Source organism: Silurus aristotelis (assembly GCF_946808225.1).
Source record: "Silurus aristotelis genome assembly, chromosome: 3".
NCBI classification, from domain to species: domain Eukaryota; kingdom Metazoa; phylum Chordata; class Actinopteri; order Siluriformes; family Siluridae; genus Silurus; species Silurus aristotelis.
In genome coordinates, this window is record NC_139576.1 from 14729409 (window position 1) to 14745142 (window position 15734).

At 38.6% G+C, this 15734-nt stretch overlaps 1 protein-coding gene across 6 annotated transcripts in view; it reads left to right on the forward strand.

Annotated features, from left to right (window-relative positions):
* myo16 (myosin XVI) overlaps nucleotides 1-15734 on the forward strand; it is a 148532-nt gene that overhangs the window by 111933 nt on the left and 20865 nt on the right. For all 6 annotated transcript variants that reach the window (XM_083535709.1, XM_083535707.1, XM_083535708.1 and 3 more), the window contains exons 22-27: nucleotides 1905-2057; nucleotides 8270-8470; nucleotides 8552-8627; nucleotides 9455-9630; nucleotides 11095-11175; nucleotides 12520-12725. In XM_083535709.1, the coding sequence (XP_083391835.1) occupies nucleotides 1905-2057; nucleotides 8270-8470; nucleotides 8552-8627; nucleotides 9455-9630; nucleotides 11095-11175; nucleotides 12520-12725 (893 nt within the window). The remainder of the gene's footprint in view (nucleotides 1-1904; nucleotides 2058-8269; nucleotides 8471-8551; nucleotides 8628-9454; nucleotides 9631-11094; nucleotides 11176-12519; nucleotides 12726-15734) is intronic.

Consider the following 15734-nt stretch of genomic DNA (forward strand, 5'->3'; position numbering starts at 1 on the left):
GATTGCATTGTTTGCCGTGCGCGTGGACTTGTGTGTGTGTGTGTGTGTGTGTGTGTGTGTGTGTGTGTGTGTGTGTCACTGGGGACAGAAGCCCCAACTAAGAGCAGGCTGAAAGGTCTAGTAGATTGCTGAGATAGTTACACCAAGCCTGCTGTGCCTCAACATACTGATCTGTCTCTAGGGAACCTGTAAATGGGGTCTCTATAATTCTGCTGCCTAGAGCCCTGTACTTGTGTGTGTGTGTGTGTGTGTGTGTGTGTGTGTGTGTGTGTGTGTGTTAGAGCCTGAACTATACAGTAGTAAAGGTTTCATAGACTTACTAGCACTGGCGGACATCATTCTAATAAAAATAAAAGTCAATTATGTATGTTTTACAGGAAGCCACATTCAGGAATGTGATGCTATTTTGAACTACCACTAAACACAATCTATGGCTCTGAAGGGAAATGATAACTCACACACACACACACACACACACACACACACACACACACACACACACACACACACACACACACACACATAGAGAGAAAGAGGGCACACATTTTGAGTGTAAACACATTTATAAGGTGTTGCTATGCTCTTTTGAATGGCTATCAAATGCATAGGAATCAGTAGTATTTGTATACGACTAATTGTAAGTGTTATTTAATTGCATTTTCATGTCTGTTTCTGCTTTTGTTTTCTTTGTTTTTTTGTTTTTCCAGAAATACTCATTAAATCCAAGTGGTGTTTTACTACATTTTGACCACATTTTGTAAAAAAAAGATCAGTTTTATTCCTTCATGCATTCATCTGCAATCAGTCCATCACACATGGATTTTGTTACATGCCTCTCACACCTCCCAAAAACAACACATCTCTTAGGGGACTACAGTAGCTGCTACACAAAATACAAACAGTATAGAGCAGCCAGTCCCGCCAGAGATGTGTTTTTTTAGGAGATGTGAGAGGCATGTAACAAAGTGAAGTGTACTTGACTTGAACAAGAGCAGAACATGCAAAACGCAGCACACAGACATGAATCCAGGGGTTGAAATGCCACCAGTATTATAGGTTACTAAAATATTTCGCTCCAAGGAATCTGTATCGTTCAGCCGTGCGCGTGTGTGTGCGTGAAGATGTGTCTTCGTCTGGATGGCGTAAATGAGCAGAGGCATTGGACAAAATATTACCCATGAGCCCTTGGGTGATCCCTATGTGATGATGTGTGTAAGAGGTATTAACAGGTCAGTTGTTCATTTCCTCCAAGGAAATCAATGATCTGACCTTTTAGGGGATACGGAGACAGACAGGCATTGAGGGAGACACAGGAAGAAAGGACTCCGTCATGGATAAATGTGTATTTGAGTGTGTGATTGACAGGGATTGATGGCATCAGGTATTTAGGGAATACTATGTATTTAATGCTCAGTATGTCCCCCACACACACACACTGCAAAACAGTGTGAACATTAATCAGCCTTTATTTTAATCAGCTGCTAATTCTTATTACATTGATCTAATAGGCAGCAAATCCTGTCACAAAGGCCTATGTATTATTCGACTGCTGTGTGTGTGTGTGTGTGTGTGTGTGTGTGTGTGTGTGTGTGTGTGTGTGTGTGTGTGTGTGTGTGTGTGTGTGTGTGTGTTTGCATTGTGATTTAAAATGAATGCCATGCAGACTCGCCTGTCCTCCTGTAGGATGCAGTAATTAACCTCTGTCCGCATTTCAGGATAGTGAATAGTTCAGTGTCTGATCAGTCTTACTGTTCGTCATACACTCGTGTAAACTTGACAACGCAGCGCAGAGCAGGGTGCATGCGGTTTTATTCACTAATGAATGCACGGTAGCACTAATAGGATTTTCTTTGTGCAGCGTTAACGTGTGTGTTTGTGTGCATATGTGTGTTTCCCCTGTCCAGTTGTGCATAAACATGGTAAATGAGCGGATTCAGCAGTACACCACCGAGCTGCTCTTCCAGCAAGAACAGCAGGAATGTCTGCAAGAAGGGGTCGCCATGGAGACCGTATGCTCCCCCGCCTGTCAACCTGCACTTGTAGACTTCTTCTACCAGGTACAGAGAAATAAGAAGAGACAGGGTGTGTGGGGATGGAGTAACATCGGACAAGCTTTCTTTTCTGTCTGTGTGTGGGAGAATAAGATGGATATGGTGAAAGAGAAACAGAGGCATGAGAGATACTGGCAAAAGCTATAAAAAGAGATCACATTCGAATCTGTTTATTTCACTACAGCAAGGTGACTTGCATGCTTAACAGAGAAGGACTAATGGAGATTAGAAAGCAGAGAGCATGGATAAGAATAGATAAGAAATAGTTCTTTCTTTCTATTTGTTAACTCTTTCCAGACTACATTATTGCTCTTAATTTTTTTTTTTTCTTCTTACACTAGATACAAGAAAACAGATTTTGGGAAAGTATTTTGTGAGAAAAATGCCAGCTGTCAATTAGAAAAAACACCAAAAGTCATAATACTCAAAACATAAACTTTTAACAGATTGAAATTACACACAGACTAATAAATTTTTTTTTTTCTTTTGATATTTTTTTTATTAGAACATCTTGGCATATCTCTAAATGACTCTCCACCAAAATTAGTTTTCTTAATAATAAAAATGATTCTATGTATTCCCTTAGCTACATTATTTGTGATCATTATTACATCAGATATTTGAAGAAAATATCAGAATGTTTTTCTAGAGCTCCCCCAGTAAAGCCTTTTGTCAGCATAGACTAATGACCTATTCTTAGTGATATCTGCATGGCATCACGCTTTGTTGGACATCATGCCCTGTACAATCGAACCAAGATTCTGTGAAATTTAGTCAAATTTATTATTAACAAGTGTATTAAAAATATCTAAGTGAAAGAACAGAAAACAATGAAAACCTGCATAAATTTATGATGTTATCGTTGACAAAGTTCATTATTAGTAATTCTAATGTGATCTTTAAAAGGTCATGAAAACCATGATGCCATTTGGCATGATGTCAACAAGCTGAGAAGCATTAATAAAACAGCCTTGAATTAATAAGGCTTTTTTTTTTATCTGGTGCTTTTTTCTTAATATGGAAGAATAATTCAGCTATTAGAGTTGTAGAGTATTGTAGAGTTATTGGACAAATTTGGATCATAGTGTAAATGTACAAAAACAATGATCACAATTGACCAATAAAAAAAAACTGATTTATTGGATACTTTAATCTAGTACACAGTATACGAGAGTGTGAAGGGGACAATCAGTTTAGACTTCTTATTTATTATTTATTCATTATCTTCATATTTATATACTATGAAGGGAATGCAAAAGACAAAGTGAAAGTACAGCAAAGTCCTGAAGAAATGATCTGACCACATGTGAGGTGCATTTGGACTGCGGTTTATTGTGTATATTGTGGAAATATTGTTTTATTTGTATAACATTATAAAAGTGTTTGGATGGATTGCTACTGAGTTTACACTTATGCATGTGTAAAAAAAAAAATAGGATACATATCCCATTATTCTCTGTCACTTTACACACACATGCATACACTGAAAATTTGCCCATTTCAATTTTTCTTTTCTTTCTTTTAAAATTGCCTGTTGCATTTTTATGTAGCATCATCTTTCAAAATTATATTTATTAAAATATTACAGTTATTTAATTATTTATTTTCATTATTATTTAACAATTCCCCCCCCCCCCCCCCCCCGCTGGTAATAATAACAACAATAAATATAATAATACTAATAATAACAATAATAATATTATTGTATTCATATTTGTAGCTTCTTATTTGTTTCAGAAGAAATAATAATAAATGAAAATCCACAAGACTTGTGAGATTAGTGATTGTGAGCTACAGGACTTTAAATTCAAGACAATGCATCTGCACACCTATAGAGGCTTATTATGTTTGACCGGAAAGCCTTTTTTTTATTATTCATTAATATTTCTCACTGCACCATATTTTGAATATGGACACTATTTTGCACAGGTCCACACTTTTCAGAACGTTAATTTCTGCACAGAAATAACAACCAAGCACAAATACAAATTAATCGCCTTGCGTAAAAGTTCAATAAAAGTAAACCAATATACACAATGACCACAATTACACCTGCACTGGCATGTAAAGTTGTTATAGTCTAAACCTGGGGGCCATAACTTAATGCATATATATAAATGACATAACTTATAGTGAGAAGGTATGAGGTAACCTGTACAATTCAGTACTGACCAAAGAGAGTTTATCATTTAGTGGAACTTTTTTTTGGATGTGTGCTAATCTGGCATGGGATTTTAGCAGAGGCACCAAAACAAAGTGCATTATGACACTCAGAAGAGGGTAAAGTAGTATCTTTCATATTGCAAAGGTGTCAGAGGGTTGTAATATGAACACCAGAGAATGCAGCGTTGATAAGAGATCTGTCAGTGAGGGAAAAGATAAAACAAAAAGTATTTATTGTATGAGTGGTATGCTGGCAAAATTTGCATACGTTTTATTTTTTTTAATATTTTTACAAATTCCAACCAGTTAGCACTTGTTGAGTTGAATGTGCGTTATGTTTGACAAATTGGAATTCATGCAGCGTTTAAATCTTTCTTGATGTATGTTTGTGCATTTTTAGGGTTAAAGGCAATCCAGTAAATAAGCATATACATTAGGAAAATAAGAGAACCAAGAGCAGAGCCCTGGGGGTTACCTTGAATAATGAGCAGTGGATGATTTACAGTGTTGTGCTCGTTACTAAAAAATAGTAACTAGTTACAGTTACTCGTTACTTCATTCAAAAAGTAACTTAGTTACTTTGTTGATTACTTACACCAAAAAGTAATGCGTTACTGTTACTTTTTAGTTACTTTTTTAAAGAACCTTCTTTAATGTTCCCATTAATGCTCTTTTATGCGGGATGGTCTACAAACACAAAACTGACTTAAACACAAAGTAATTTTTAAACACTATTTCATTTAAGTCAGAGCAGCACAAACTGAATATACCACAAGGATTTCTGAAATAAATAACAAAACAAGCTGAATAATATATTCAGAATCAAAAACTAAAATGGCTTCTGCTGTTGTGTTGAGCTCTTAAAAATGTTCCTTTCACAGCTGAAGTATGAAAACTATCAAAAATGTAGAACAGAACACCGGGTTAGCTTCTAGTTTCTAGCTCCTCAGGCATGAAGGTCCTGGAGGAGCTTTGAAAGATTGGAGGTGCTGTTTATCGCAGTAGATACGAGCTTCGAACCAGAAAGACACAGCTTACATTTGCCTTAAAAGTTTTTGCCTTTATACTCAACTAAAGTGAAATAATGAGCATATTTCCACTTTGAGAAACTCGTCTTGCTCTCGCCTCAACTCGCCATTACTGCCGCACAGACCTGAATAAACGGAGACACGTCCACAGCGCGTCTTCTTCGTGTTTACAGTGGTTCAATCACCAATCCTACAATGCGACGCTGCTGTAAGCAGGTTAGACTGTAGTCTACACTTCAGCCGAAATAAATTCATTTAAAAAAGTAACGGGTAACGCACCATACGGTAACGAAGTCACTTTATTAAAAGTAACGCATTACAGTATTAGTTACTGTAAAAAGTAACCGGTAACGCGTTACTGCCCAACACTGATAATTTATATTTACTAATTGCTAAAACGGTAAGACCAAAAAAGATAAGGGATATTGAGTAAAAAAAAAAAAAAAAAGTAATTTTAAAGATGATGCCCTGCTTTTATCAGGACAGGATCCAGAGCCATTGTAACTCTTTTCAGGGGAAAAACAGTTTTTTTTTTTTTTAAATGAATAAATAAACAAATGTATTAATTATTAGAGATGGCAAAAACCCTACAGACCTGCCATTGAGCCAATTATGATGGTTTTTAAAGATTAGGGGGGAATTGTTATTTAAATGTCACAGAATATGTGAGTAAAATTAAATTGAATTGTCAGGAAGCACCCTGTAATTCTAAGGTCTTTCAGTGTGCTTAAATGATAGAGGAGAAATCGTGGCCATGATTAGTTGAGCTGTTACATCATGTACTTTAGATGAATGTAGCTGTATTGAGAGAAGATCTCAAGCAGATCAGTTTTCATACAAGTCTGTCTTGTGTTAGAACATTGTGAATTTACTTCGGAGCTCAATGTACTTATGATATGTAAGTATCACATGATGGTGGTTATTAGTTATAGCTTTCTGAGTTCAATTAATCTGAGAAGCACAAGCACTTCCAAAAGACGTTTAGCAGCATCCGATGTGCGTTTCACGCCGCAAAACCATATTTATCAGTCTACAGTGGAGGAAATAATTATTTCATCCCCTGCTGATTTTGTAAATGTTACCCCTTACAAAGAAATGAACAGTCTAGAATTTTTATGGTGGGTTTTTATTTTAACAGTGAGAGACGAAACATGAAGAAAATAATGTTATTAATATTATATATAAATTAATTTGTATTTGATCCCCTACCAACCAGCAAGAGTTCTGTCTGGTCTACAATCTTGTCCCTGACGTCCTTTGACAGTTCTTTGGTCATTGAGGTTTGAATGGAAGTGGTTGATTTTGTGACTGGTGTCTTTAATACACATAATGAGTTGATATTAGGAGTATTTTCCTCAAAGGACAGGACAAATTTGGGCCTGTGGGATTCAGAATTCTTGCTAATTTGGTATGGGATCAAAACTTATTTCACTCGATTAAATACAAATGTATTTATTACCCTACTTAATTTTTTTTTTCTGGATTTGTTTTTTATATTCTGCCTCTCTCTCTTTAAATAAACCTACCATAAAAATACTAGACTATTCACAAAATCACAAACTGATTTATAATATGCTGTTGTCACAAGACGATCGCTTAATCAACTCAGTTTATGTGAAAAGGCTCTAATTTTACTCTCAGTACACCAATCTATTAATAAAATGATATGAATAAGTCAAAAACACTGATTTTTAATAAAATTATCATGAACCCAAAACCTTCTTTTCAACTACTTAAACAATCTTACAAATAAGGTCATGGGTGCTGTGGTAAGTTAGAGTCAGGTGTTTCTTCCATCATTGTGCCTTGACCAGTTAAGTTTTTATCCACTTATAAATAAAAAGAAACGACTAATATCGCAAAATGTAGTTGAGTAAAAAGTAAGATATTTGACTTTGAAATGTAGTAAAGTTAAAGTAAAAGTCTCCCCAAATTAAAATACTTCAGAAAAGTACAGATATGCCAAAAAGCTACTTATGTACAGTAACATTTACTTTTTTTTTTTTTTTTTTTACTGGCCATAGAGAACAGTAACTCCATTTCTTATTTTCTTTTGTCAAAAAATAAAATGTCAGGCTACCACCCATGCTATTCAGCAGGGGCTTAGACAAATACACCGGCTGCTGTAATCTGAGTTGCATTTAGTCTTGCAGATTTTTGCCAGGTTGCCGTAAATAACAGTGACATAATAAGCAAGAGAGTTTTTCATGCGCTTGTCATTGAGGAGATTTGCTTTCCCGGACAGGTCATTTTACGAGGACAAAACCGGGTTCTTCAGTCTCATCATGACTCAGTAATGTATGGCTGTGTTTACTGTCAGCACTATAATAGCACACTGACTCAAACAGGCACACATACTCGAACCGCACAAACAAACTCATGTCCAGCATGTCCATGTACCCTCTCAGTGCACTTAAGTAAGTCTTTGGGGTGATGATGGTATTAGCCTTTTAGGAGATGACTCTTTTATGAGTCATAAAATCTGAGCCAGCCCTTTGGTGAGCTTAAGAGTGACACAGCATTCTTCACACAAACACTCAAACACTCCCCCTCTCTGTTTTGTTACTCACCGTTCACTCCTCCTCCCACAGCCCAGACACATACGCACACAAACACATGGACACACACGTGTGAACGTTTTATATGTTCTCTTCAGTGTTAAATAAAATGTTTGCTTTCCACCAATTCCCCCCCCCCAAATGCACTCATATCTCACAATGTGCTCTTTATTGCAGTGTGGCTGGTAGCCATCCGAAATCTGTTCTGTATCTTGCATAAGATTTGGTGTTTGCACAAGACAAAGAATTGTTTTGTGTTTTATATGAAAGCTTCCATATGGTGTGTGTTTATCAAGGCCTGGATTTCCTGGATGGCAGGGAGGTGCTGATAGGAAATTGGGAAAGAGAGGAAATTGGTGGAAGCAGACTGAAATATGGATTGAGTTAGATTGGATATAAGCATGTAAGTGAATGAAATACAAAGCTCTGAGTGTATCTGTATGATGTGTGTGTGTTCGGTGTGGTGCAGAAACCTCAGGGCATGCTCTGTATTCTGGATGAAGAGAGTCAATCGCTGAGGCCATCCGAACTCAACATGTATAAGAGACTCCAGGCCCAGCTAGACGCCACTGCTACTGATGCCGTTTTACTTACTACCAAGGATGGAAACGGCAACCCCCCACCGAAAGATCAGGGTCCGTCCTTTACCGTTACACACTACGCCGGAAAGGTGAGCGACTCAGAGACCTTTAAAGGGATTGAACGTTTCTTGAGACAAGTGCTACACTTATGACTGTCTCTTGCTTTGCAGATGAACTATGACCTCACAGGATCACTGGAGAGGAATAGGGATGCTCTGCCCCAAAACATCCTGTTTGTACTCAAATGTGAGAGTTGCTCTGAGTAAACCAGAGCCCCACAAACATGTACTGATATGGACATGATTCCGTTTTGTGAACTGACTGCTGATTATTCTTCTGCAAGCACTTTGCATCCCACACAGGGCTCTGTTTAATTACTGATACTGCAGAAGGAATACATTTTCCCTCTTTGTTTGTTCTAACTTAATATCATTTAACTCAGTGTAGTGCTTGTTAGATGTTGTTAGTTGTTTACACCATATAGGCACAATTACAGGGTGGTAGTGTAACAACTATTCAACAATAGAACAGCAATAGCAAGGCAAACAATAATATAACATTTAAATATCAGTAATATGTTTGTTTTACCCTTTAATACATGGATATTGGCTATATATGTACATATTTACATAATCGCTTGAGGATGCCTGAGAATAATATACACTGTATGGCAAACTGAGGAAAATGGGGTTTTGATTGATAAAGTCGGATGTTGCTATTGCGCAAGAGCACGTGCACTTTATATATACATATATCCAATATGGATGATATATAAACCATACATTCATCCAGAATAAGCTTTAGAAATCCAGATGTTTCCATAATGTAAGTTAATGAGGCCTTTTTTTTATTTTTTCGTTCTCATCGCACATTTTCATTGGGCTCGAGAGTAATTTTAAAATGATTTGTATAACATGTCCAATGTGTGTGTGCTCAGAAATGATTGGAGTCAATTATCAGTGGCGCCTGGCAGAATTAGGCTCCAAAGTCACATAACCCTTGTGTTTGTTTTCCTTTTTTTTTTTTTTCTTTTTTTACAACCCTCTCTTTCTTTCACTCGTTTCTCCAAGCAGCCAGTGAGAACGTGCTCGTCCATCAAATGTTCCAGTGTAAGCTGACTCAGACAGGCTCCCTGGTGCCTCCAAACCAGAGGCTGCAGCTACGCAGGTCCAAAGGCGCTTTGGTTCTGCACATGCCGAGCGCAGCCAGTACACCAGGAGACGAACAGAAATATCTGGAGCTCAAAAAGGTACTCTGTTTGCATAAGACTAACAAACATGCTTTATATGTTTGGAGAATTGGAAAAGAGAAATCTACGACTTCAGTCAAACAATACTCCAGAGTCCATCCGGAATGATGGTCTTTGGAAATGTGTTCTTTTTTGTGCTTTCATGATTGCACAAAATGCACAGGCACACAAATAAAGCCCTTCACAAACAAGCCGTTATAAGCCGATAAGCAGGCTTCATGGCTGCGTCGATGAGCGGATGGTGCCTTTCCACCGCCAAGGTGAATCCCGGTATCTGTAGCTTATTGAGTATACAATAGGAAATTGTATACTCTAAATTAGACCTTGTTACCCCAGAAACACTCCTATAGCTTTTATTGATCTCTTCCCCGACTGCAGTGGCAGGCCCAATTCATAACACTCAATTCTCACTAACAGAAAGACTTGTTCTCTCGGTGTCCTGGTCCATTTCACTGATTCTTTCTCCTTCCCCAAATTCATTCTGACATCATAACAAATGCATTTCTATTGTTTTCCCTCCAATGATTCGTGTCCCCACTTTATTTCTGTCAGCTTCCCATGTGTATATTTGCAGGTTATGTATGGGCACTGGGCCATGAGTGAGCAAGCTCAGTATGAGCTGCACAGTTGTGCTGTCTAGCTGGCTCAGGCTTATGTAAGCCGTGCAGAGCACAAGCCGATAGCTCACCTTCTAACCCTGCACTGCGCGAAAAACAAACCCACTGTCTCGCACTTACATAAGCACTAGTTATGCTCACACGGCACCATGGGAACGCTTATGTGAAGTACCATTATGGTGTTTTTCTCCAGAGGGATAATAGACAGTAGAAATGAGTGGTCTGGGTTAGTTCAGTTAATGGCATTTAAGTGAGACACTGTGAAGGAGCTGGAATGTTGAGGTTGCAGGGTTTTGTAAGATACCGCATCTAGAGAGCTTCAGTCTCGACATTGGCCATTTTATTAGCTAAGCCGATTGCCGATTAGTAAGTATAATTTCTGACAGCAGTCTTTTTGTTGCAGTACACAATTTGCTAAGAATGTTATGGAAGGAGTCTCCAGTTTCAGCCTAGTAATAGTCAATAACAGTTTTTCAATGCTAACTGGTCTTTAGGGTGGGGGGTTTAATGTTTCACAGTAGCATGATGTTTGTAAAAAAAAATTATAAATAAATAAATAAAAGGGAAAAAAGGAAGGCAGTGAAAAACAGGGAAGCTGTTGGGAGAATGACTTGCCGTTATAGTCTAAGTGATAACTTCCACAACATTGAATTCAATCCTTTTGGGTATCATTCTTCAATAATGAAATCTTTTGGCAAATTGTTATGGTTTTTGCCCTTGTTTGTGTCAGCCCACATTACATTTTATTACTACCATTCTTGCACCTAAGGTATGGATGTGACAGTCTCTCTCTCTCTCTCTCTCTCTCTCTCTCTCTCTTGTGTCTCTCTCAATCTGCTCCCTGCAGCTCATGAAGAAGAAAGGGGCCACATCATTTATGCAGAGGCTGGAGCGTTGTGGCCCAGTCACTGTGGCAGTGCAACTGAGGGTGAGTTTTCTCATTTTGAAGCATTCGTCTGAATGCGCACGCCATCATCGAAGAGCGCTTTCGGTGCAAAATCCACCCACGAGGAACAATATAGCTCACACAATTCATTTTATGAATTAGAAAACACATCGCTGCCTATCTAAATATATCTCCAATGTGAACATCATTATGCAAATTACTCGCAACCAGAGAGGCCTTTCTGACATTCAGCCCGTGTTCTTTTCTAGCATTGGCGTCGTGGGCTTAGCAGTGAGGTTTGTACTGTGGGTGGTGAGAGTTTTCGGACTGTGTGGGTGTATGTGTGGGAGGGAGAATGAGTCTGTGGTTTCGGACACTAGCGTGCACTGTTTAAAGCTACAGAAGTAATATCCGGCAGTAGCAGTAAGGTTTTTTGGTCCATTGTTAACCTCGTGGGCTCAGCCATTTGTGGGCAGTGAGCCTTTTTATTTTTTTTTGCCTTTTTGTGGGTTAGAATACGTGTTTGTGGTTTTAGATGATAGTGTGAGCCACATGAATGAGCAGTAAACAACAATAATAGTGTGTCTGTGTGGCGTCACACATACTCGCACCATTACAGAGTGGGCCCTTGCTGCAGTCTGATGTCAACACACACAGTCTGCCCTTTTCCCATGCAAAAGCCTTTTGTGTTTTTCGAGCATATGGGGAGGACACAACCACTTGAAAAGACTACATCACTTTATTAGCATGCATGCATAACCCCCACACACACACACACACACACACACACACACACACATATTTAAATGATCCCATTTCCATTTACGCAACACATATGCAAGACAAACTTTTTTCTTCTTCATATCAGCGTTCTTCTTTCATAGTGTGTTACAAAACCAACTGTAGCTCGTTAATACACCACTTGTTCGTTGTTCGGATGTCTGAAAATATAAGGATGGATTGTAGAAAACAAGCAGAATCTTAAAATAAATGAATAATTTGCTGTTTCATTAATGATTGTGGCTAGGAATAAGTAAGATATCTGTAACTGTAGTTGTCAGTATCGATGTGGTGATGGTTGTTTGTCTGGATGAATGGCAGTGTGTTTGTGTGCTAAGCCCTGCTACATTGTTGCTTCCCTGCCTGTATCGCTTCATTGAAATGTCAAATGTATGACAAGCAGCCATGTTGACTCAACACCGAAGCCCATGACATCATCATTCTGCAGCGAGCGCTGTCGGATAGTTACGTAGGATACACTGTGATTAATTCTGCAGCCGAATGGAAGTAAACAAAGTCAGTAAGACGGACTGGATGCACCCAACTTAGCATGTTTTATTTGAAACACAAACTCACGGCTGTCATTCTGTCTTCCCGTGCATGCAGAACTCTCTAACGGAGATCAGCAGTAAGCTCCAGTCGTGCACTCCTCATTTCGTGCATTGCGTGAGGCCCAACAGCTCAGGCCAGGCCGACGCCTTTGACAGCTCCCTGGTGTCCACTCAACTGCAGTACGTTGGAGTTCTGGAGATGGTGCGCATGATCCGCTACGGCTACCCAGTGCGCATGCCTTTCACTGGCTTCCTCACCAGGTACACCACTCAAATTGCATACTGAGGTCTGTAGAGGAATCATCTAATTTGAGACTCGGAGTCAAAGATTGCAGCTGTGTTGAGTCAGGAAGAAATTGAAATTGTGACTCTAACATTGTACTACTTACAAAACATTTCAGAATGATGGAATAATTCAACGTGAAATAAATCGATAAATAAATAAATCGAAGCTGCTGTTGCACTCTTGCAACTATGCACTATGCACTAGTTGGTCAGTTTATTTTGCTTTCCTTTATTCATAGAATGCAGTGCACATCATCTGGAGTTTTTAAAATGCTACTTTTATATATATATACTTTTATTTTATATATGTATATATATATATATATATATATATATATATATATATATATATATATATATATATATATATATATATATAAAATATATATATGAAATTTGGTTTTGTTTCTATCGCTTATGAATTGTTAGTGCAGTATATTGTAGCTCAGTTGTTAAGGCTCTTTGTTACTGGGTGTAAGGTCAGGGATTCAAGCCCCACTATTACTAAGCTGTCACTCTTGGGCCCCTGAGCAAGGCCCTTAACCCTCCGTGCTCCAGGGGTGCTGCATTATGGCTGACCCTGTGCGAAGAAAGAAATTCACTGTCCTGTAGAGTACATGTGACAAGTAAAAAGATACCTGGAGACTTCAACCTTTACTACTACTGTTGCATGACTGACAATACCATTATTATTACTAGTAAACTATTTCTAGCACTACTGCCAATACCATTACCATTATTATTACTTATACTACTGATAAAATTGCTTCTGCTATTAGAATGACTACCATTACCATTAATACTACCACCTTCACAACTAGTAATACTACGACTACCACTATTGCTAAGAAGAAGAAACATAAGAATGATATTTAATAGGCTTATTGACTGATTTATACTAAGCAACTTACTTTTTTTTTTTATTAATTATATCACTAAAAGAACAAAACGTGCATATTGTTTATTTTTAAATACAGGGTAGCATTAAAATGTGAATACCATTAGTTTAAGTCTATTGTATGGTGGTAATAATCGTACAATATGAACTAATACTGTTATCAGTTAGTGTGGACTCCAGTAGTCTAGATATTTTGGTGCCAGCTGGTTTAACTTGGCAGCTCACAATTTCTATTTTTGATTTTTTTGATTTATTTTTTACATCGTGCAGCCTTCACCCAGCATGTTTTCTCCTAGCCGGCGCCTGCTCCTTGCTTTTTGAGGGTACATAAGGCTAATGCACAGGATGAGAGGAAGTGAGTGGCTACAAATTGAGCAACTGTACATTAAGCCTCTCAGCTGCTGACCTGCACACGTGTTTCCATGCACTCAGCAGAGAGGACACACTATTAAACGTTTAGCTTAGATTTCAGTGATCCAGGTCAGGCGAGGTCAGGCGGCACCGCACGGCAGCTGCGTTTAGAGTTCACTTTCTTCCTGGTTTGATAGATTTAGGAGTTTAGCTGCGGCACAGTGTGTGGGTTTGTGGATGTGTGGGTGGATGCGGGGTGGGTCGGGAGGCACTATGAGTAATGGCGCGAAGGGGCTCGGCTGGAGCGGCTCGTTTACCGGCCGTCCGCGATTGGCCTGGAAAATGGATGTGCTTGGGGAGCCTCCCACTGTGAGAGGTCAGCCTGATCTGAGGGGAAGAAGCATAAAAATGAAAGTGATGGAGTAGCCCGAAGCTAGGGAAAGGTGAGGCTTTAGAAGTGTTCATACAGGTGTAATTGCAGTAAAAGCCCTGTGTTCCCACTTGTGAGGGCAAGAGAGGATCACTTAATTCTTTCTGTCAGCTTGGGTACAATGTGACACCGTTCTCATCATCTTCCAGGAACACAATGCCCTATCGCTGTGTCACAGTGACATCTCACTGCACAGCCTGCAGACTTCTCTTACAAGGTTTATAATATTCCCTTTTTATTGTCACTTTAGTTTTATTTCCTTCTTCTCTTTCAGCCGCTCTTTCAGTACTATCATTTCTACTTTATTTTGTCTTTTCCTTCTTTTTATTATTGCTTTTCTGCACTAGTATATATTTTTTTCTGTTGTATTCACGTCCATCCGGATTTCCATAACCTTCAATTTTTTGTTTTATTATTGTTATTTTCTACTTTCTGTCATCTCTTCTGTCTGTTTGAAGAAGTTTTGATCACTGGGTGCCTGGTAGCTGTATCTGTCTCTCAATCGCACCTTTTGTGTGTGACTGCTAAAGGGATTACGATAACATTCCAGTAAGATAATGAATCAGGACAATGTTGGCCACATGATGCTGGAAGTTTCCACTACTTTGTTGTAAACATCATGAATCTTTCAGCTGAGAGAGAGAAAGAGAAAGAGAGAGAGAGAGAGAGAGAGAGAGAGAGAGAGAGAGAGAGAGAGAGAGAGAGAGAAAGTGACAGACTGGAAAATGTAGGGAGACAGGCATTGAGAGACGAAGAGTAATGAGGAGGGGGGACGGACGGAGCAAGTCAGACACTTTAGCAGGCCGACCCGAGTCCATGTTGACCCTGGATTAAATAGACCAGACAGTCTTGTTTTGCTACTGAAGTTAGAGTAGTTCAGATTGTCTTGCGATAAAGGCTGATGTTGTGACTGTATAGAAACGAAGCAGATTGTTATCTGATAGGTGTAGGATTTATTTTTCGCACCGAAGATCCAAAATGCTTTAATGGTCAGTTGTGTAATTGTGTATTAGATACACTTTCATGTCTCAGTAATACAATAGTGTCACCGTGGAGCTGAAACATATGAGAATCCCTAGCGTACTAATTATCATTGTTGTGTTATGTGTGAATTCAGAATTAAATGTCTAGTCAATGTAGTGTAAATCTGAGTATCAGTGCTGTTTTGTCATGTTGAAAAGCTAGACAGGGACTGAGTCATGCATATTTCTTACTCCTTTTTCCGAATCTATAGAGCCATTTGTTCTTTCACTATAGAGACAAGCGTGACCTGTTGTCTGCGAGCGGCTTGCTGGGTGACATCATT